Source organism: Bos mutus, chromosome 26 (genome assembly GCF_027580195.1).
Source record: "Bos mutus isolate GX-2022 chromosome 26, NWIPB_WYAK_1.1, whole genome shotgun sequence".
NCBI classification, from domain to species: Eukaryota; Metazoa; Chordata; class Mammalia; order Artiodactyla; family Bovidae; genus Bos; species Bos mutus.
This window is the reverse complement of record NC_091642.1, coordinates 26001226-26025896: the sequence shown is the minus strand read 5'-3', so window position 1 is coordinate 26025896 and position 24671 is coordinate 26001226. Positions and strand designations below refer to the sequence as shown.

Genomic DNA, 24671 nt, shown 5'->3' with positions numbered 1-24671 from the left:
AGGGTCCCATGTGATTACAGCCTCTTTCCTCACATAATTTCCTGTTGTCTTCCAGACCCATTTATACACATGAACCCATGTGTATAAAGCAGAGACCCTTTTCTCTAACTATTCCTTTCAGCCTGGTTAGGTCTGGCACAGCCATTAATTAGTAATGGCTTTCCCATGAAGTGGCTGTCTTTGTAGGCTCTGAGCAAGCATGTCCATGCTACCATAATGCACCAGAATGTGTGCCCCTAACAGTCCTGAGGCAAAGATCAGGAAATTCTGTTTTTATTCTCTTCAGAGCTAAGATACAATTAAAAATGTTACCACAGTAATTGGCAACATCCATTAACTTGATGAGAATTGCCAGAGGCAGCACATTTTTCCCCTCTTCTGCGCATTATTAGCCTATAAATATACCTGGTTCCTTTCTCTTTCTTCTCTAGAATTTCTATAAAATATCCACCCAAGCTGTCTCCTTAATGCCCTTTGCCATTTAAAATTAACTCTCTCAGTTCCTCCAGTACTTCCAGTCCATACCACACAATCTTGCATCTAATTACATGTGCTAATGTACGGGGAAGCAGCTGGGGAAAGCCCACAGCACTGAGAGCTCTGGGCTCAGAGTCAGCAGAGTCTGGTGGGAACCCCAGCTCCACCTGGTTATCTTGAGTGACTTTGGCTTGGGGTTTGATCATCTGCAAAATGGGAACAATACCTGCTAGAAATAAAACAGTGAGATTACAGGAGGATGATGGGAAGGTGCTTTGTAAACTCTTGCATGTGGGGCCCTCCAGATCATTGGTCCCCAGCAGTAACTTTGTCTTCCTGCTCCCTCCTTGGTCTTTTGGTCCCCATAGAGGTGCAGGGCAGATGGAATTTGGTGGCACAAGACTGTTGAGAAAAGCCCTCTTCAACTGCAGCTGCACCCTGCCAGTGGCTAGCAACACCTCAGGGACCTTTCCAGCAGGAGGTTCCTCTCCCTTCTGATGCACTCACTTGATTAGAAAGATATCCCACCCCTGCCTCAAAGAAGTAGGGCAGAGCAGGATGGAACAGGGGCTTAAGAACGGTCAGTGCAAAGGAAGAGCTCATGTACCTCCATCCTCCACAGCCATAGAGCCTCTCAATGCCAGAGAGCAGAGGGGGAGGGGATCCCGGCATCACCCACCCCACACATGTGATTTGCAGAGAGAGGAACCGTGCCCAGAGGGGTCAAGTGACATAGCCAAAGCCACAGTGCTAGACTGTGACCAGAACTAAGGTCTTTGCCCCAGCCCAGTGCTCTTTCTCCTACACTCCAATGCAAGTTTTCCTTAGACACTTTTGAAAGGTTGTTGTTGAACCATGTAAAGATGCCGGGATTCTTGGCCTCCAGAGGAGAAGAATTCAATCTGGGGCAAGAGACGAGGCTTGATCGCTCAGAGCTTTTGTGTAATAAAGTTTTATTAAAGTATAAAGGAGATAGAGAAAGCTTCTGACATAGACATCAGAAGGGGGCAGAAAGAGTACCCCCTTGCTAGTGTTAGCAATGGAGTTATATACTCTCCAATGAATCCAAAGAATGTCTGGAGGTTGTAAAGACCTCACCAGACCTACTCCCATAATTTAAATTTTAAGATAACAGGATTAGCCAGAAGGTTTAATCCAGAGACTATCTTCAGGCAGGATACATTATTGTTATACAATCTTAAGGAATGTCGAGGAAAGAAAAGTTTGTCCTTTCTTCCTCTTTGAGAATTCCAGACCCCTCTCTCCTTGGGGACCCCTAGACTTCTTATCAACCTGCCTAGGAAATGACTTTCTCACTTTCTACACAATCAGTGGTATTCAGATCAGTGTATGTCTGTGTGCATATCTTTGTGTGTGTCTGAATGTAAGATGCCAGGAACCATTGGGAATATTCTCTAAATATGTGCATATGCTATTTCATGTTCATCAAGACAAAACAAGGAAGTTTTGACTCTTATGGAAAATTATAGATTTAGAGAGGTTAAGTAACTTGCTCAAAGTCACACAGCTAATAGAAATAGAGCCAGGATTAGAACCTAGGGCTGATGATTCCAAAGCTCCTAACCACTGGACATAGAAGAGACAAATTCTTGTCCTAAAAACAGACTATGGGTTAAAAATAATACCTAGTGTGATCGGGCAACCCCAATAAACACTGACTGTGTCATCCCAGACTCCAGTTTAGAAAATGTGGGGCAGTGAGACTTCTTTTTTTAATAAGATAATGTGATTTTTCTCATTAAAAAAAATTATTTACTTTTAATTGAAGGATAATTCCTTTACAATATTGTATTGGTTTCTGCCTTACATCATCATGTATCAGCCATAGGTATGCATATGTCCCCTCCCTCCTGAACCTTCATCCCAGCTCCCACCCCATCCCACTCCTCTAGGTTGTCACAGAGCCCTGGTTTGAGTTCCCTAAGTCACACAGCAAATTCCCACTGGCTATCTATTTTACATATGGTAATCTATATGTTTCCATGCTACTCTCTCTATTTGTCCCACTCTCTCCTTCTCCAGTACCCCAGCCTGCAGGGAAGCTTTTGTTCCTTCCTAACTGTCTTTGAGCTGTTTCAAATCCTAAAAGATGATGCTGTGAAAGTGCTGCACTCAATATGCCAGCAAACTTGGAAAACTCAGCAGTGGCCATGGGACTGAAAAAGTCAGTTTTCATTCCAATCCCAAAGAAAGGCAATGCCAAAGAATGTTCAAATTACTGCACAATTGTACTCATTCACACGCTAGCAAAGTAATGCTCAAAATTCTCCAAACCAGGCTTCAACAGTACATGATTGGTGAACTTCCAGATGTTCAAGCTGGTTTTAGAAAAGACAGAGGAACCAGAGATCAAATTGCCAACATCCACTGGATCATCAAAAAAGCAAGAGAGTTCCAGAAAAAACATCTGCTTCTGCTTTATTGACTATGCCAAAGCCTTTGACTGTGTGGATCACAATAAACTGTGGAAAATTCTTGAAGAGATGGGAATACCAGACCACCTTACCTGCCTCCTGAGAAATCTGTATTCAGGTCAAGAAGCAACAGTGAGAACTGGACATGGAGCAACAGACTGGTTCCAAATTGGGAAAGGAGTACGTCAAGGCTGTATATTGTCACCCTGCTTATTTAACTTATATGCAGAATACAGCATGCAAAATGCCAGGCTGGGTAAAGCACAAGCTGGAATCAAGATAGCCTGGAAAAATATCGATGACCTCAGATGCACAGATGACACCACCCTTATGGCAAAAAGTGAAGAAGAACTAAAGAGCCTCTTGATGAAAGTGAAAGAGGACAATGAAAAAGTTGGCTTAAAACTCAACATTCAAAAAACTAAGATTATGGCATCCAGTCCCATCACTTCATGGCAAATAGATGGGGAAACAATGGAAACAGTGACTGACTTTATTTTTGTGTGCTTAAAAATCACTGCCTGTGGATTGTGACTACAGCCATGAAATTAAAAGACGCTTGCTACTTGGAAGGAAAGTTATGACCAACCTAGACAGCATATTAAAAAGCAGAGACATTACTTTGCCAACAAAGATCTGTCTAGTCAAAGTTATGGTTTTTCCGGTAGTCATATACGGATGTGAGAGTTGGACCATAAAGAAAGCTGATCACCAAAGAATTGATACTTTTGAACTATGGTGTTGGAGAAGACTCTTGAGAGTCCCTTGGACTGCAAGGTAATCAAACCAGTCAATCCTGAAGGAAATCAGTCCTGAGTATTCATTGGAAGTATTGATGCTGAAGCTGAAAGTCCAATACTTTGGCCACCTGATGTGAAGAACTGACGCATTGGAAAAGACCCTGATGCTGGGAAAGATTGAAGGTGGGAGGAGAAGAGACGACAGAGGATGAGATGGTTGGATGGCATGGCCAACTCGATGGACACGAGTTTGAGTAAGCTCCGGGACTTGGTGATGGATAGGGAAGCCTTGTGTGCTGCAGTCCATGGGGTTGCAAAAAGTCAAACACGACTGAGTGACTGAACTGAACTGAATTGTTTTTATTTAACTGATCTCTATTCTTTATTATATATTTATACCCTATTTCTCTCTCAAATTATATCCTACCCCACTTTCTAACCCCTCCACTACCTCTGGCTCCTGACCCTCATTTTTCTGCTGGGGTCCATGCTGGATACACAAGAAGCATTTGGGAAGTTTCAGGTATTGGCTCAGGACCTCAGTGAATGAGGACATGAGAGGATTCCCACAATGCACTGCCATTTGGGGGTCACACAACACATGTTGTGATATGTTAAGCATATCCCATAGAAACCAAAAATAAATAAAGATAAAGCAACATTATTAGGTTGTTCTAAGTTTTAAAAAAATTGTACTGGAGTACAGTTGATTCAGTTGTCCCTGGTGGCTCAGATAGTAAAGAATCTGCCTGCAATGTAGGAGCCCCAGGTTCAATCCCTGGGTCTGGAAAATCCCCTAAAGAGGGGAAAGGCTACCCACTCCCATATTCTTGCCTGGAGAATCACATGGACAGAGGAGTCTGGCAGACTATAGTCCATGGGGTTGCAAAAAGAGTCAGATGTGACTGAGCGACTAACATTTAACTTACAGTTGATTTGCAATATTGTGTTAGTTCTTGCTGGACAGCAAAGTGAATCAGTTACACATATACATATATCCTCTTTTTTAAAAGATTCTTTTCCCATATGGGTCATTACAGAGTATTGAGTAGAGTTCCCTGTGATGTATGGCTGGTTCTTATTATCTATTTTTTTTTCTTTAATAGAAAATTATTTAATTAGTATACATGTGTTCCAGTAGTGTGTACATGTCAGTCCCAATCTCCCAATAAAACATTTTTAAAAAGTACAGACTTTCCTAAGTAACAGTTTATAAAAGATGTTTTAATAGAAATTAACTTCTAAAGAAATAGAGTGAATGTACCTACAGAAAGACAGGAATTTGTCCAATGTTATGGAATGTCACAGATTTTAGTTTGCAGGAAGCAATTCATAATTCCTGGCATGGTGGCTTTTCACTGACTTCAGATCCTTTCTTATTCTGTCTCCAAAGTGGTCTCTTATGACTACTGCTCAGTATTCTCCTCCCCATCATGTCTGTTTGCACCATCACACCTTGGGTCATATCATCCCTCTCTCCCTTCTGACTTTCCAATCCCACACATTCTTCAAGCCTGCTCCTTGTTTCCCCATTGCTGTGAAACCCTACCTGATCCCCTGCACCTTTCCAATAAGACTGAAATTCCCTCTGTGTGTTACCCCATAAATACCTATTAAAGGTACTCTCAGGAGATAGGTAGTGGGGTCTGAGAATGAACATTCCAAAATCTAATGGCTGGGAATAAGAGCATTGCCTGTTCTCTGCAGTCCCTCTACAAATGAGGCAATGTGCTTGGTCTGTTTAATAGGATCAAATAGTTTTCTATGAGCAACCTTTCCTTAAGCTGTGATCATATGACATGATCTTGTTTTCTAGAGCTATGCTAGTCTATAGCCCATATGTATGTAGAAAACAAATGGGCTGTGTGCTAGACTGGTTGGCAGCTTCCTAAGTGCTCACACATAGTGAGTATTCAGTAAGTACTTGCAAAGGGATTACTGGTTATATTCCTAGTAGACCAGCTGTTCAGTTGCATTCAGGGAAAACCTCATGGATCGTCACTATATTAGCACAATCACAAACCCCAGTGACCAAAGCTTAGCTTCAAATTGCTACTGCCAGCATGAGCATGATATTAGCTATGGTTCACTGGGATTCTTCATTTGAGTTCAAACTCCTCATCTGTTGCAAGTGACCTCCTGATGTGTGTATGCCTTGTCCTGAAAATAGTTCATGTGACTGCTGAATTTCATTCTAGCCATTTAGAATTTAGAAAGGTATTATATTAAATTAGACCATGCAGTTTCTCTTTCCTTCCTTCCTCCCTGGCCCCTGCCTTCCTTCCTCCTTCCTTCCCTCTCTCTTGCCGTTCCTCCCTCCCTCCCTTCAATACTGCTTCTCTGGTAAGGAATACTATACTTGTGTCCCTGGATAAACCTATATCTTCTTATATATCTTTACATGTTATGAAAAATACTTAGTCTACCACATGAGATGCTCTCTGATACTTCCATTCCATATTTTATAAAAAATAATTGGGGTTTGATCCGCTAGATGTATTTTACAATCCACCAGTAGAACATAGCCTATTGTTAGAGACATACTGATACAGTAATCAGTAGCCCTTTTAATTTTCTGGGAGAACCAGAATGCTGAAGGGACAGTAGCTAACCCTTATGTCCAGAAACGGCTCTGCACATGCTGAGCAACTTTTAGAGAGCATATTAATGATGATTCTGGGTATGGGAAACAGTAACTAATTTTGTTGTTGTTCACTTGCTCAGTCGTGTCCGACTCTCTGTGGCCCCATGGACTGTAATGTGCCAAGCTTCCCTGTCTTTCACCATCTCACAGAGCTTGCTGAAACTCATGGCCATTGAGTTGGTGACGCCATCCAACCATCTCATCCTCTGTCATCTCCTTCTCCTCCTGCCTCAATCTTTCCCAGCATCAGGGTCTTTTCCAATGAGTCAGTTATTCGCATCAGGTGGCCAAAGTATTGGAGCTTCAGCTTCAGCATCAGTACTTCCAGTGAATATTTTAGGTTTAATTTCCTTTAGGATTGATTGGTTTGATCTCTGTGCTTATTGAGAGAGATAAAGAGAAAGAAAGAGAGAGAGACATTATTAGAATCCCAGAAAGGGAATGCGTTTAGACCTCACAAAGGTCCCTATCCCATAACCTCACAAAGTGCCTTCTTTCTTTCTTTCTTTTTTTTCCTTTCATCTCTGCTTCTCTCTTCTTTCTGGCTGAATAGTTGAAGGTGTCCAAGACAAGTTTCTCCGAGTCTCATGCTACAGTTTCTCAAAGCAGTCCTAAAGTCTGGGAAACGTGTCTCTGAACCAGCTTCGGTGAGGATCTCCCCTGGTCTAATCGGCTATAGACAGGAACAGAGCCATGTAGTACAACATGGGCATAGGGTTCTACACCTAGACATCTGTGGATCTGGGAGGAGCCAGCAGTTGACCGAGGCAGGGATTATTGTGATGCAGAAGGAGAGCTCCCAGAGTGCCCACTAGAGGAGCTGTATTCATTTGAGCTAGATAAGATCCCTGGGTTTTTGTGGCCCTAGTGTTTTCAAAGGATGGTCGTGCATTTGCCAAGCAAATCACAGATGACTGTGTTTGACAGATCCAATATTGCTTTGAGGATAAATGGTGAAAATAACAGCATAATAATGGAAAATGAAGACTTTATTTACTTAATTGCCTAGAGATTAATTAAACAGATGAAATCTGTTCCACCATATTATGGAACCGTTTTCAACATTTATCCTAAACATACTGTTGGGGTTATTACTACTTTCGTTTCTGTGTTCATCTATCTACTCAGGCGATATTTAATAATACAGAGCAAGAAGGCACAATGGTAGGCGCTAGTGGAAAAATAATTTAATCAGATCTAAATCGTATCTTTAGGGACAGTACAATAAAGAAGGAGAAAAAAAATTGAGGTACACAGATAATTGATGGTGGCATAAAATGAATTATGTGTGAATCTGAGATCCATCTCTTTCTCACTCTGTACCAATGATTAGGCAATTTGCCATCTCAAAATTTTCATTTCCTCATCTGAAAAAAAATTATACTGCCAATTTCAAAAGTTTGTTTAAGAATTAAGAGAGACAACATATTAAATTAATAATAAAAGCCTTTCCTGGAGGTCCAGTGGTTAGCACTCTGTGCTTCCACTACAGGGAGTGTGGGTTCGATTCCTGGATGGGGAACTAAGATCCCACATGCCACATGGCCAAAACAAAGATGATAATAACAGTTTTGGTACATTAGATACTCAATAAATATTACACTTAAAAAGTATTAGTTCCACATAATGAGAGCTGTATATTAGTAAGCATTACATAGAGTTAGTTGTTGAAGTATGCCTCTATTTGAAATGTTTACATGCATTCAGTTCTCATAAAAACAATGCAAAGGGTGCTATTATGATATCCCCAGTGTGCAGACTAGAAACATGCAGCAAGGAGATTGAGTTAATTGCCTGTGATCCCAAGGCAACTGAGTGATGGAGCCGAGACTTTGACTTGGAGTGCCTGATTCCGGACTGTATGCTTTTAACTACCCCACTGATATATAAAAAGGAAGGGATATTTCAGCTTGGTTTGTGAAGGTTGCATTTCAATCTCTAATGAGTGATTTTCAACTCTGACTGCACATCCTTATCACTCATGAGCATCTAAAAGCTATTGATTCCTGGATGATACTCTAGGGTAGTGGTTCTCAGAGTGTGTTCCCTGACCATCAACATCATATGTTTTATGTGTTTGCTAAGAATGCAAATTGTTGAGCCCTACCCCAGACCTCTCAAATACAAAACTCTGAGGCTGAGCCTAGCATCTGTTTTAATAAAAATATTCTGATGTAGCTAAAATGTGAGAGGACGATTGCTCCAGACCAATGAAACCAGAATTTACGGGACTGGGACCTGTGCATTGGTATTCAGTATTTTTTAGAAAGTTTCTCATAGCATTATAATGTTTAGTCAAGATCAGGAGGCTTTCATGGAATGTGGTATTGAGTTGTACCATAAGTGGGGATGGAGAAGGAAATGGCAACCCACTCCAGTGTTCTTGCCTGGAGAATCCCAGGGACAGGGGAGCCTGATGGGCTGCCATCTATGGGGTCGCACAGAGTCGGACACGACTGAAGTGACTTAGCAGCAGCAGCAGCAGCAGCATAAGTGGGAAATATGCAGAAGGAAATTTCCAGGTGGAGGGTCAATTTGAGCCAAAACACCAAGGACGAGAATGTTGGTGGTGTGAGCTGGAGAAACATGTTGAGACAAGGTTATCTTGAAATTTAACAGTCTAGCAAATCATTTAGTCAAGCATTTGTCCTTTGTCCCCTCAATACCTCCCTCATGTACACACCAATATCCAGTGTTCTTATTTCTGGGGAAGATTTTTCTCTAGAATTCACATCCACAAGGAGAGAAAAACACACCAGAGTTTAGCTCTGTCACTTCCTCACGGCAGCCCAGGTGCTACAAAGAGGCTGTCCTGAGGTTCTGAACTGGGTTTGAGAGCCACATGACACTGGCTAATAACTGTGTGTCTTTGGACAGTTGTGTGAAACTCAGTTTTCTCATCTGCTTAGTGAAGGGGCTGAACGAGATCATGGGCTCGCAGTTGTTGCGCCCAGCTCTCTTGGGCATGGTTGTCCGGGTGAGCCGTTTCTGATTCCTGATAAGTTCCTGTTTGATCTATTGCACATGTTAGAACTTGGAGACTGTATATGAACAGAGAATTCAGTTGCTAAAAATAAGTTTGAAAGCCACTTGGCCTTTTGCAGGTACTTCCATCAGTAACAGCTGCACTTCCGTCATAGCATCTGTGAGCATGTGGTTCTGACATAACATCTGTGAGCATGTGGTTCCAGGCGCCACATGAAGTTTCAGTTTCTTCCCTGGAGGCTTGGCCGTGGCTTCTTATGTCCTTTCGTCCCCTGTGTCCTTGGTCCTTGCTCAGATCAAGAACTCTCAGTTTTGGAGAAGAATCCCTATCTTTCCCCTTTAGGGTTTCAAATGATCCTTGTGTGCTGATGCTGAGTTTGGTAATTGTTATAAAACTAAATATTGTAAAGTTAAAAAAAAAAAAGAATAAAAAAAATAAAGATATCTTTCTTTCACTGAAAAAAAAAGAAAAAAAAACTAAATAGCCCCAGGAGGAAACCACTTCACACGTTACTCAGGTCTGTGTAGATTCATTACTGTTTTCTCATCAGTTGAGTAATTTTCATGATAAAAAAATGATCTGGGACATAGACAGGAAACTGAGATCTTGTTTGAGCCTAAGAAAAGTTTTCTTTAAGACCCAAAAGTGAGCTCAGGGCTTACTTGGGGCCTTATGAAGTTTTGCCTGAGTGAAAGTGTTATAATCATTTATTCAAAACATATTTGTTGATGGTCTACCAAGGATGTTACCAAGGATTAAAAAAAAATCGAATCCTACTTCTTTGAAATTTGTATCTAAGTAACGCACTGGTCATAACAAACTCTCTCTACCAACAACACAAAAGAAGACTCTACACATGGACATCACCAGATGGTCAACACCAAAATCAGATTGATTATATTCTTTGTAGCCAAAGATGGAGATGCTCTATACAGTCAGCAAAAACAAAACCAGGAGCTGACTGTGGCCTCAGATCATGAACTCCTTATTGCCAAATTCAGACTTAAATTGAAGAAAGTGGGGAAAACCACTAGACCATTCAGGTATGACCTAAATCAAATTCCTTATGATTATACAGTGGAAGTGAGAAATAGATTTAAGGGACTAGATCTGATAGACAGAGTGCCTGATGAACTATGGACGGAGGTTTGTGACATTGTACAGGAGATAGGGATCAAGACCATCCCCATAGAAAAGAAATGCAAAAAAGCAAAATGGCTGTCTGAAGAGGCCTTACAAATAGCTGTGAAAAGAAGAGAAGTGAAAAGCAAAGGAGAAAAGGAAAGATATAAGCATCTGAATGCAGAGTTTCAAAGAATAGCAAGAAGAGATAAGAAAGCCTTCCTCAGTGATCAGTGCAAAGAAATAGAGGAAAACAACAGAATGGGAAAAACTAGAGATCTCTTCAAGAAAATTAGAGATATCAAGGGAACATTTCATGCAAAGATGGGCTTGATAAAGGACAGAAATGGTATGGACCTAACAGAAGCAGAAGATATTAAGAAGAGGTAGTAAGAATACACAAAAGAACTGTACAAAAAAGAGCTTCACGACCCAGATAATCATGATGGTGTGATCACTCACCTAGAGCCAGACATCCTGGAATGTGCAGTCAAGTGGGCCTTAGAAAGCATCACTACGAACAAAGCTAGTGGAGGTGATGGAATTCCAGTTGAGCTATTTCAAATCCTGAAAGATGATGCTGTGAAAGTGCTGCACTCAATATGCCAGCAAATTTGGAAAACTCAGCAGTGGCCACAGGACTGGAAAAGGTCAGTTATCATTCCAATTCCAAAGAAAGGCAATGCCAAAGAATGCTCAAAGTACCCCACAATTGCACTCATCTCACACGCTAGTAAAGTAATGCTCAAAATTCTCTAAGCCAGACTTCAGCAATACGTGAACCATGAAATTCCAGATGTTCAAGCTGGATTTAGAAAAGACAGAGGAACCACAGATCAAATTGCCAACATCCACTGGATCATCGAAAAAGCAAGAGAGTTCCAGAAAAACATCTACTTCTGCTTTATTGACTATGCCAAAGCCTTTGACTGTGTGGATCACAATAAACTGTGGAAAATTCTGAAAGAGATGGGAATACCAGAGCACCTGACCTGCCTCTTGAGAAACCTATATGCATGTCAGGAAGCAACAGTTAGAAATGGACATGGAACAACAGACTGGTTCCAAATAGGAAAAGGAGTACGTCAAGGCTGTATATTGTCACCCTGCTTATTTAACTTCTATGCGGAGTACATTATGAGAAACGCTGGGCTGGAAGAAGCACAGGCTGGAATCAAGATTGCTGGGAGAAATATCAATAACCTCAGATATGCAAATGACACCACCCTTATGACAGAAAGTGAAGGGAACTAAAAAGCCTCTTGAAGAAAGTGAAAGCAGAGAGTGAAAAAGTTGGCTTAAAGCTCAACATTCAGAAAACCTAGATTATGGCATCCAATCCCATCACTTCATGGCAAATAGATGGGGAAACAGTGGAAACAGTGTCAGGCTTTATTTTTTGGGCTCCAAAATCACTGCAGATGGTGAGTACAGCCATGAAATTAAAAGACTCTTACTCCTTGGAAGGAAAGTTATGATGAACCTAGATAGTATATTGAAAAGCAGAGATATTACTTTGCCAACAAAGGTCCATCTAGTGAAGGCTATGATTTTTCCAGTGGTCATGTATGGATGTGAGAATTGGACTGTGAAGAAACTGAGCATCGACGAATTGATGCTTTTGAACTGTGGTGTTGGAGAAGACTCTTGAGAGTCCCTTGGACTGCAAGGAGATCAAACCAGTCCATCCTAAAGGAGATCAGTCCTGGATGTTCATTGGAAGGAATGATGCTAAAGCTGAAACTCCAATACTTTGACCATCTCATGCGAAGAGCTGACTCATTGGAAAAGACCCTGATTCTGGGAGGGATTGGTGGCAGGAGGAGAAGGGGACGACAGAGGATGAGATGGCTGGATGGCATCACCAACTCGAAGGACATGAGTTTGAGTGAACTCTGGGAGTTGGTGATGGACAGGGAGGCCTGGCATGCTGTGATTCATGGGGTCGCAAAGAGTCGGACACGACTGAGTGACTGAACTGAACTGATAGAAGACATACAAGGGCAATTGCATAAGTAATGTGATTAAACCGTGCAAAGCAGTGATTCTAAGACTTGGCTGTGCATGGAAATCATCTCGGAGTTTAAGACATGCAGATGCCTTGATCCAACCCCAAAGGTTTTGATTTCATTGGTTTGGGAAGGCTTCAAGACTCTGGATATTCCAAGGTTCCCCAGTGACTCTTACAGGCAGCCAAGTTTGAGAATCACCAAGGTAAGGAAGCAGATAAAGTTCTTCTTTATCTGCTGGAGGGAAGAGGCCAACTAAGCAGTGAAGGAACGGTAAGAGGTATCTGAAGAAGAAAAGGGGCAGGGAGAGAGTTGGATACAAGGGCACTGCAGGCAGAAGGGATAGGAGTCAAGACAGCTGCTCTAGATGGAGAACTAAGTCAGTCAGTCTGTCTAGTTCTGGCCTAGTTCCTGTGTCATCTTAGACACATGTCCATTGCTCTGTGCCACAGTTTCCCATTCACTCAAATATAACTAATGATAACTGTTCTCCTTACCTTAAGTGTTTTGCTTTAAGGTCAAATGAGATGAGGAAAAATTAAAAGATAGTATATTGATGATCATTAAGCAAAAAATAAAGCACTAGAGTAAAAACCTCTTTCATTCAGCTTCTTTGGGGAAAGAACTATTTCACATAAATGAGCCTTGTCTGTTGCTGAGCACAGGCTTTCTCCAGTACAGTGAGTGGGGGCTACTCTCTAGCTGCAGTGCTTGGGCTTCTCATTGCAGTGGTTTGTTATGTTGTGGAGCATGGGCCCTAGGGCGTGGGGCTCAGTAGTTGTGGTACACAGGCCTAGTTTCCTGGCAGCGTGTGGGATCCTCCCAGACCAGGGATTGAACTCATGTTCCCTGCACTGACAGGCGGACTCTCAACCACTGGACCACCAGGGAAGCCCGCATAAATGAACTTTTAAGTAACTGAAGTTTAGCTATTCAACAAAATGCTGCTGCTTCTGCTAAGTCGCTTCAGTCATGTCCGACTCTGTGCGACCCCATAGACAGCAGCCCAACAGGCTCCACCGTCCCTGGGATTCTCCAGGCAAGAACACTGGAGTGGGTTGCCATTTCCTTCTCCATTGCATGAAAGTGAAAAGTGAAAAGTCGCTCAGTCATGTCCGACTCTTTGAGACCCCATGGACTGCAGCCTACTAGGCTCCTCTGTCCATGGGATTTTCCAGGCAAGAGTACTGGAGTGGGTTGCCATTGCCTTCTCCATTCAACACAATAATCATTAACAAAAATCATTTTATTTTTCCTAACATAGGTCATTTGCAGCCCTATTTTCTTAAACTGAGTTAACTGATATCATTAGTCCTCTGCTTCCTGTTTTCTCTGCCTGCAGCCTCTTGGCACAGATGTCAGATAGTGAACTGTGATATAATAACAGTTAGGGCCTTAGGACCAGAAGATGCATAGTAGATTTATGGTGTGGAAGATTGGGTTTTGGGTTCTTTGGTCTGTTTTTCATAAGTTTTCTATTTGTCTTGCTATCTGGGTACCAGCTGTTGATTCTCATTGTTTTAATTTGACTTTTCCTTTCTAACTTGCTGCCTCTTATCTATTCAGAACTGAAAAAACAGAAAACCAATCTTTGAATGAGACTGAAAATAAGTAGAAAGACTAAGTGTCCAATTTTGCTGCAGAGAGTGGGTTATGCGATGTCTTTAGTATGTGAATGTTTTCATGTCTGTGTTGCCTTTCTAAGCTGACTTTTTGGGTCCTACTCTCGCCTGGCTATCTTATGCAAGACTGGGCTCTATATGTGGAAGGTTGGAGGCCCACAGGCATTAGATTGTAAAGATTTCTCAGCCTTCCTTTTTCTGGCTGTTGGCCTTAGAATTCTAAGGTTCCCCATTCCTACCACCAGAATTGTGTCCTTGTCAGACCAGATATTGAATATTTGTTACCAAATATTTATTGTTTACAAGGTAGAGGTAAGGGAAGGTAGATAGGTCCAAACTCAGGAGGGCAGGAGTGTATGGAAGCAAACAGCCAGAAGGGAGGTTTAACCACTTTCCCCAGGGAGAAGAAAGTGGTATGGACTATGGCACCTCAGGTGGAACGAAAGTCATAGAAATAATCAGGTGCGACATGGCAGAGGGTCCGTGACAGAAGTTTAGACCAGCTTTACTATGGGGCACATTATTCTGTGCTCTTTTTGTTTCTATGTTTTTGAGAGTTAGTGACTCCCTGGCAGAGCTCCAGGACACCTGAGTTGTAACCATTACAGGTGGCAGCTGCCAGAGGCCACCACTCTGCAGGGCCTGGGAGTCATCATATTCTGTGGATCCTCAGTACAAGACAGGCCTCCTTTAGAAAGCAGCTTTCTGAGTAACAACCCCAGATGCCTCCCCACATTGTTGTCAGCTGTCCTTGTCACTGAGCTTCTGACTCTCCTTTCCTCCCCAGGTCAGTGGCCGGACTGGATAAGGAGGCAGACCTGGTGCACATGGAGGTGCGGACAGCGGACGGATGTGAGTGCTGTGGCCGCTGGCGGGGCGGGGAAATCTGCCCGCGGGCCTCTCTCCTCCACCCCCACCAATTTGCATTTTAATGACTTGGGAAGATGAAAAGCCCTGCGCTCCCTTACTGCCATATCCATCTTTATTTCCTAGAGTGGGGGAGAGGCCTTCAGTCCCCAGGGAGACGTTTCATTGAAATAAACTCTCAGGAATGAATTTTCTGGGGATGGGAGTTAATGAGATGAATTTTGAGGCTCCTGTTAGTAATTTCCTGGCATCTTCAGTGTAATTCAAATAGGAATGTCCATAGCTCATCGTGGTATTTTGCATTCACGTGGTGAATTGCAGGGATTGCAAGCTTTAAAAAAACTAAACCTTTACATAGTCAAGATTATGAAAAAAATGTAACTGGAAAAATTATTTGCAAAACTATTTGTTCATCCGTTCAGCAAATATTTAGAAATGGCCTACTGTGTGCCAGGCAAATTTCTCAGCCCTGGAAATACCATGCTGAGCAAGACCTCTATTGTCCCTACAAGTTAGCAATGGAATCCAGGATTTCACTCCTTAGTCCATCATGCACCTGTATGCATCTTAAACAGAATTTGACTGATAAAGTATCATTTTGTACCAGCTTAAGACTAAACTGAAATTGAAAGTATCCATAGGGGCCTTTCCTGTCCAATAAAAAAAAGATCAACTTAAAATGTATTAAATATGTGAATATATATGATATACATGAAATATGTAAAATATATGAAAACTAATTAGCATATTCTAGGTCATAAATAGACCCAAATAATCCATGAAAATAACAGTGATCTAGCAGTGCAGCAGATCAAAGTACCATACTGTGAGTTGAGGTCCTGGATTCTGCTACCCATTAGCTATGAGACCGAGACGCCCTAACCACTCTGTTCTCCAGCTTCCTATTATCTGGGGACACTCATCCTTGCCCTGCTCACCTCAGGGTTATGGGTTGAATGTACAAACATAAGGAGATTGTGTTTGGCCTGTATGCTGACATTAGGATATCATTCAGGATACATTAAGTAAAGAAGCTGCGTAAGCTGTGTCCTTGGGAAATCGACTGCTTTTGAGGCCAAACACAGATGTATGATAAAAACATGTGCTTTGGGGAATATATTTTATTTGCTTTGTTTTTATTTTTAAAAGAGTTAGAAGGCAATTGACATGTTACTCTATGCCTGTCAGTCTACTGAGTTCCTTCCTTCCTGCCTTTGTTCCTTTTTCTTTTTTGATTCTTGAATAAATGTAAGTCTCTGAAGCATCCAAGGATAAGGGATGACCCACACTGTTTGTACATTTTTTTTTTTTAACAGAAAAGCTATTTAAGATTTAGGGAGATAATGCCACGTATCCAAATTCAGTGATCATAAGTGTGGTGAAACCTGAATTCTAAATTACTCTTACTGGTAAGGAGAAAAACAAAACAAAACAAAACTGGAACACTGGAGGAAGGATGAGATGGAGGGGTTTGAAGGGGTGTAGTAGAGGAGCCAGAGGGGAGAAGACAGCAGCTCTCAGAAGGTGAACCACAGGCCAGTTTTCAGGACAAAGCTGGCCCTGGCCTTGATTGCATGTCAACCTTTTTAAGCCATATATGTGATCTGTGGTATCTGCCTGTGTGACCTTCTACCTGATATAGGAATCCCTTCACCAACAACCCCTTATAGTATGTCCTCAGGTTCCATGAGCTCAGGCTTAACACATATCCTTTTTTGTTGCTGGACAAATAGCAAAGTTTCTGTCCCTTTTAAAAAAAAGTAATTTGTTACATTAAGCTTAAACTTATTTTCTGAAAGTTCAAGAATTCTGGTCCACATTAGAATAAGGCCTATAGTGCAGGATTGCTATGGAATTTTATAAGATTAAAAATGCAAAACACATAGAAAAGTTCCTGGCCTTTTGTCAAAAATTGAAAAAAGCAGAGTCAACTTAAAAAATAATCACAACTTAAAGTTGAGAGTTATGTTTTATTTGGTGGGAATTTTTAGGACATCACGCCTGGGAGACAGCATCTCAAGTAACCCTCAGAGAGCTGATCTGAGGAGGTGGGGGAAGTAGTCAGGTTATATAGAATTCTGCAACAAAGGGAAGGTAGTCTGAACATCAAAAGTATTTTGTGAATTAAAGAAAAGCCAGATATCCCAAATTAAAGAATACAGCACTTTTCTTCATATGGGAAGATGCAAGAGTCTGGGCTCACTGAAATCATTCCTTTCATATCTGGGGCCAGTATTCTGTGCTTTTCACATCCTGAGTTCCTCAGTGCTCACCATAGGGAGTGGCTGCAGCCTGGTGCCTGCCAGATCACAGGTATTCTCCTCCATCCTAAGTGCTCTTAGGGCTCAGGAATTCACATTTGGAGGGCTGGAATTGCTGATGATGTGAAATCGTTGTTATAGCAGGAAACACTCCATTTCTCAGCAGACAGAAATATAAATAGGGATAAATGTCATGTGCCACACTTATGTTAAAATATGGTATATATTAATTCTGTGTGATTTTTTAGGTTTTATAAAATCAATTTTTCAACAGTTCAAAGAATCTTCTTTCAACCTAGTGAATTGGCTCTAACCCCCACTTTATTTAGAAAGTGCACAGAAGACTGAGCTGAACTAGGGATGTTTTATTTTGCATACACTAATGAAATGCATGATTTCTTTCTTCTTTGGTGTGTGGTGAATGCTTTCTTACACACTCATGCATACACATACATCTCTATCTTTTTGATCATTGTAACATGGCACAAAATATATTTCCTTCCCCCTCACCCTGATGTGGTAGTTTAAACGTGAATTTGACTTAGACTTGAATTTCAGCAAATTCACATGGCTAGCCTAGTGAAAGAATAAAAGCATGAACACAAAACTCTCAACACATTACAAATGAAAGAGAACTTCTAATAAACTATGAAATATCCAATCCTAACATCATATTTAATACTGAGATGTTGAATGCTTCCCCTCATAAGTGTAGGAAAAAGGCAGGGATGTTTACTATTAACTCCTCTTTTCAACATTATGCTGAAAGTCCAGTGAGTGCATGAAAAGTAGGAAAATGAAATGTAATTCATATAGATTACAGGAAAAAACTGAACTGTTTTATTCTCATTGACATGATTCTCTTTATAGAATATCACAAGGAATCCGGGGGGGAAAGCTTCTAGAACAAATATGTAAAGCAGGGTTATAGGATACAAAACATTCAGTGGAGAGAGGATAATAATTTTTAATGAATGGCTTTGGAAAAATTTGGGCAACCATATGGGAAAAACAAACATTTACCTGTGATTTACAACTTATACAAAATCTAATTTAAAATGGATTGTATTTCTAAATGTAGAATATAAAATTATAAAGCTTTTGGAAGAAAATAGAGGAGACCTTAGATTGACACCAAGAGAAAATTTGATAAAGTAAAAGACTGATAAATTAGACTTCATCAAAATTTTTAAAAAATGTTCTTCAGGAGACGCAGTAAAGACAGTGGGAGAAACTATTTGTAGGTCGTATAACTAACAGAGGGCTTATACCCAGAACACATAAAGAACTTTTAAAACATGGGAGTAAGAAACAACCCATTAAAAAATAGGAAAAAGGTTGGACAGAACATTTACCAAGGAAAATATAACGGTGACAAATAAACACAAATATTTGTGTTTGTATATTAAATAATACCTAGATCCCTTGAGTCCTTTTGTAATTCATATATTTAAAAGAACAATAATGTCTCTAAGAAGCTTAAATCAGGTGAAATAGTGGATCTTAGATAATTATATTTTTTTAATTCCTCAGACTTTCTTTCATTATACCACTTCTATTGGCATATTGAAAAGTCTGCTCATTGATCAGCCTGTTTCAGACCCTTAACCCTATGTTATACATTTGCCAATTGCTGTTTTGAAAATTATAGTCAAAGGGATCTTGAGCAGTAAATTCTATTTCTCTTCATCTTCTTTCATCTCAGTTCACATGGCCATTTTGCTCAACAGGTAGCATTCATGACCATCCTCTGGTGAGCAGTTTTCATTGCAGATTCTTGGGGTCCCCCCAGAGGTTTTGCTTTAAGGGGTCTGATACAGGACCTGGGAGTCTCCATATTATGAAGCACACACTCCCAACGTGATTTTCATCCAGGTGCCTATTCAGGAACACTGCTGTGTGGATCCTATACCTTGCACGGTACTGAAGTCACAGCCCAGGGGCAGTTGTCCTCAATAAGCCTGGAAAAGGAGCCTTGGTACTGGGGTTGGGAATTACACTTCTCTGTAGCACCTGCAGAGCAACACGGCTGAAGTGACTGAGCACAGCACAGCATCTCCACTTGTGTGTCCATTGGACAGCACTGCCCTGGAATGAAGGGACTGCAGGTGTGGCATTAGGGCATGTGGCTCTTCAGTGCCGTGGTGTGGCACTGACAATCCTGTTTCTAAACTTGGCTCCAACACTCCTGAACAAATCCAACATGAATAGGCCCCTTTTCTTCTTTTGCTGTAAGAATCTCCACTCTTCCCCAGTCCTGGTCCTCCTCTTTGGAAGTCAGATTTCCAGATTAAACTAAAACCATTGAGTTCTCTCTTGCCTTGGCACAGTTTAAACAGGGCAAAGCCAACCAATTTGGTTAATAACAGTGTAAAGCCTGTTTCTGCTGTGAGATTAAAGATTCAAATGGCTTTTTCTCCCATTCTCTTCTGGAAATCATCTTTCTCTGAATGTCATCAATGTCCCCTGTGAATATTTCTGTTCATGTTCTTCTCTTTCTTTCTCCTTCACGCACTTACTCAGTCACATACACATTCCCCATCCAAGAGACAACTGAGTATCAACAGAGTATTAATGTGGTACCCTAGGAGTTTAGGGCTTCCCTGGTGGCTCAGCTGGTAAGGAATCTGCCTGCAATGCGGGAGAGCTGGGTTCGATCCCTGGGTTGGGAAGATCCCCTGGAGAAGGGAAGGACTACCCACTCCAGTAATCTGGCCTAGAGAATTCCATGGACTGTATAATCCATGGGATTGCAAAGAGTTGGACACGACTGAGTGACTTTCACTAAGAGTTAAGTTGGGGTCTGTTTGACCTTGGACGAGCTTTTGTAACCTTTCTGTGATCTTCCAGTGTTTCCCATGTTTGAAAACACAAATATAAGGGATATTTTTTTGGTATCATTTTTTCATCAATTGTCTAACAAGGTTCTTACATGGAATAAAATTTACAATGAGCAGATTTCAATTCAGTGAACAAATGTGTAACCATTAAACCAACCCCAAAATGATGCTGACTGCTTTGTAAAGTAGTGAGTTTCTCTTGATTGGAAATTCTCAAGCATAAGCTATATGTGTGCCTTATAGGACTCTGAAATAAGTGCACCTGTACATGAGCTAAGGGTTTCGAAATGTCTAGACTTCACATTTCTAGAATCAAAGCCCATAGCATGTGTAGTACCATTCCTTGTCTTGGAACCATTATCAATTCTTCATGAGTTACTGTACCTTCTGACTAAGCCAAGATTAAACCCACTACATCTTAACAGAGCATTCAGTCATTAGTAAGGCAAATAATTTTGCCTTAAAGAATCCACCTGCAATGCAAGAGAGACTGGGTTTGATCCCTGGGTTGGGAAGATTCCCCTGGAGAAGGGAAAGACTTCCCACTCCAGTATTCTGGCCTGGAGAATTCCATGGACTGTATAGTCCATGGGGTCGCAAAGAGTCGGACACGACTAAGTGACTTTCACTTTCACTTGATAAAGGATCTCAGAATTTAAAAAAAGAAAATAGTTGGACTGTATTTGAAGTTTTCAAATTGTATCACTTTCCAAAAAGCACCAAGATATGTCACAATTGGCCCAAGGTCACACATAGATAGTCGGTGACAGGGAAAGAACCAGAATTCTGGTGGATTCTGGTCTGATTCTGATTCTGGTCTGATTCTCAGCCTGGTTTTCCTTTCACAGTTTAAATACACAGTGGTTAGGATTACTGGTTCTGGTGTCCAATCGCCTGGGTGCAAATCCCAGCTCTGTCACCTTCTAGAGCCATGGAATTCAGATACACTTACTTAATCGTTGCTTAAGTTCCCTCATCTATGAAAAGGAGTCATAATAATTGTAACTTCTTATCTGGATTGCAATAATTCCTGCATGGCTCTTAACATTCTTGTAATAATCAGTTTAACACACATATTTTTTATTGAACCAGACAACAGAGTGAAGGCTCAAAAATGTTACTTATTATCATCATCATCGTTACCACCTAGTCATCATATTCACAGTGAGTGTATGTAGTGGGTGGAGCAGAAAGAGCCTTGAATGGAGCATTAGGAATCCTAAGGCATTCAGAATTGCTATGATTTTTAAACGTCTATAACTCTGTGAGATTACCCTCATGCCATAGGAAGGAAAAAACACTAGAATTTTCCTGTGGGTACAAAGAAGTTTCACCAAAACTCTAAATCCATAAGCACAATAGAAAGGAATGGTAACTATCTTTTCTTTTCTTGCTGTTTTGTGGTACCTACCTTGTCTTGGGTACTGTATTGGACACTTTTTTGAAAATGTCAGTCTCTGCTGTTTCACACTATGCCTACAAATAGGTTAGTCCGACTCCCCAGGCGAGAAAAGGGAGGCTTTTGGAAGCTAAATATTTTTTCAGAGTTTCTTGGAATCTGCTCCATTTCACTTAGTTGCATTTGAGAAGGCAATGGCACCCCACTTCAGCACTCTTGCCTGGAAATCCCATGGATGGAGGAGCCTGGTGGGCCGCAGTCCATGGGATCGCTAAGAGTCGGACAAGACTCAGCAACTTTGCTTTCACTTTTCACTTTCCTGCATTGGAGAAGGCAATGGCAACCCACTCCAGTGTTCTTGCCTGGAGAATCTCAGGGACGGGGGAGCCTCGTGGGCTGCCGTCTATGGAGTCACACAGAGTCAGACACGACTGAAGCGACCTAGCAGCAGTAACAGTAGCACTGTTATTTAAAATAAATAGCTCCTGAATATTTCTCTAAGAAAAGACCTGAAGAGCAGAATTTGCTTTTTGTTCACAATTTTAATTCACTTTTTAAAATTTTGACAATATGAGTATACCCAAAGGGATGGAAGTTGAAAGAATCATGGGAAGTTTTTTTTTTTTTTCTTTCCTCTCTGAGATGGCAGGAGGCATGACATTTAGGATAGTTTGAATATTTAATACTCTTAAAAGCAAAACATACTCGTAAATCTGAATGTAACAAAAATGTAATGTAATTCAGTTAAGCTTAACTTGCATTTCAGTTCAGTTCAGTCGTGTCTAACTCTTTGCGACTTCATGTACTGCAGCACACCAGGCCTACCTGTCCATCACCAACTCCTGGAGCTTACACAAACTCATGTCTGTTGAATTGGTAATAGCATCCGACCATCTCATCCTCTGTTGTCCCCTTCTCCTCCTGCCCTCAATCTTTGCCAGCATCAGGGTCTTTTCCAATGAGTTAGTTCTTTGCATCAGGTGGCCAAAGTATTGGACTTTCAGCTTCAGCATCAGTCCTTCCAATGAACACTTAGGACTGATCTCCTTTAGGATTGACTGGTTGGATCTCCTTGCAGTCCAAGGGACTCTCAAGAGTCTTCTCCAACACCACAGTTCAAAAGCATCAATTCTTCGGTGCTCAAACTTTCTTTACAGTCCAACTCTCACATCCATATGTGACTACTGGAAAAACCATAGCTTTGACTAGATGGACCTTTGTTGGCAAAGTAATGTCTCTGCTTTCTAATATGCTATCTAGGTTGGTCATAACTTACTTTCCTTCCAAGGAGCAAGCATCTTTAAATTTCATGGCTGCAGTCACCATCTGCAGTGATTTTGAAGCCCCCCAAAATAAAGTCTGTCACTGTTTCCACTGTTTCCCTATTTGCCATGAAGTGATGGGACCAGATGCCATGATCTTAGTTTTCAGAATGTTAGTTTTAAGCCAACTTTTTCGCTGTCCTCTTTCACTTTCATCAAGAGGCTCTTTAGTTCCTCTTCACTTTCTGGCACAAGTGTGGTATCATCTGACTATTTGAGGTTATTAATATTTCTACCGACAATCTTGATTCCAGCTTGTGCTTCATCCAGCCCAGCATTTCTCATGATGTACTCTGCATAGAAGTTAAATAAGCAGAGTGACGATATACAGCCTTGATGTACTCCTTTCCATATTTGGAACCAGTCTGTTGTTCCATGTCCAGTTCTAACTGTTGCTTCCTGATCTGCATGAAGTTTTCTCAAGAGGTAGATCAGGTGGTCTGGTATTCCCATCTCTTTCAGAATTTTCCGGAGTTTGTTGTGGTCCACACAGTCAAAGGCTTTGGCTTAGTCAATAAAGCAGAAGTAGATGTTTTTTCTGGAATTATCTTGCTTTTTCAATGTTCCAGTGGATGTTGGCAATTTGATCTGTGGTTCCTCTGCCTTTTCTAAATCCAGCTTGAACATCTGGAAGTTCACAGTTCACGTACTGCTGAAGCCTGGCTTGGAGAATTTTGAGCATTACTTTACTAGCATGTGAGATGAGTGCAATTGTGTGGTAGTTTGAGCATTCTTTGGCATTTTGCATTTACTGAAGCTTTATAAAGTCAGTGCTAGGAGAGAGGAAAGATGATAAGACTTTAATCCAGGCTTCTAAGGAGGTGATCCTTTTGGAAAGGTTTGACAGTGAAAAATGCTGGACTTCACTGTGAAACTCATTGATGTAGATGGATGAGAAGCTTGCCTTACAAAACTCCTGGTGGAGATGCAGCCTTTTGGGAAGACTAAGGATGCTGGGGTATCTTCTTCATACTCTTTTCAGAATTCCTAAGTTCTCTAATTAGCGTCTCTGCAGCACAGATCCCAAGGCATGTTCACTTGTGTAAATATTCTGTCTCTGTCACTGGTCTGGGATTCCTCTGAGGGCAAGAATCAGACTTATATTCTCAGGTTTCTGAAACCTCAGGGAGTGTCCAATGCATGCAGCTTCTCTATTCACCTTGACCAAATACAAAAGAAATGAATCAGTGAATCTAAAGTCACCCTTTGTCACCAAATGAGACCCTTGGCCTGCCATCTGCTAGATGGGGAGGCATGAGGCTGGCACAGTGGTGTGATGGTACCACCTTATAGCTAGTCAATAAAGTTATGAAGCAGATCTCTATTCACAGGGCAAGGAACAAAGCCTTTGACTTTTAGTTTTTGTAAGTTGAGGAGTGACTGTACCAAATCTTAGAAATACTTTATAAGGGCATTTGATATTTAGAAATACACTAGTCATGAAGATTATGTTGCTATCAACCATTTGGGAAATCCCTCTCAGGTTTTACCACAAGAGTAACCAAATGATAATTTCATTCAGTCTAGTCTTTCTGGTTTTAAGTTCAAAAATAAGGATTTATCAATGTCCACCAATTATTGTGTAATTATATAATACCTTCCAAGGGCTTTCCCTACCTAAACATCCACATACAGTTTTTACTCTCTTTCTTAAAAATTCCCTTCTCTCATAGAACACTTCTCCATCTAGGCTAAACCCAAGCAATCTCTCCTTCTTCAATTAGTCCTCCTTGATTATTCCAGCTCAGGCATGCTTTTTCTTCCTTGTCTGAACACCTATAGCATTTAGAGAAAATGAACAGTGATATCAATCCACAGTATGACTTTACTAGTAGGATTTGTGCTATCATGGTCTTTTGATTCTCCACAATAAAGCACAACATTACTTGCTATTAATTGAATGTATGAAGGATCAGATCAGATCAGTCTCTCAGTCGTGTCCGACTC

General features: G+C 41.1%; 1 protein-coding gene across 1 annotated transcript in view; it reads left to right on the top strand.

Moving 5' to 3' along the window:
* Window positions 1-24671, top strand: part of SORCS3 (sortilin related VPS10 domain containing receptor 3) — a 632329-nt gene that overhangs the window by 440754 nt on the left and 166904 nt on the right. The window contains exon 6 of the mRNA XM_070363359.1: window positions 14823-14887. Coding sequence (XP_070219460.1) covers window positions 14823-14887 — 65 coding nt within the window. The remainder of the gene's footprint in view (window positions 1-14822; window positions 14888-24671) is intronic.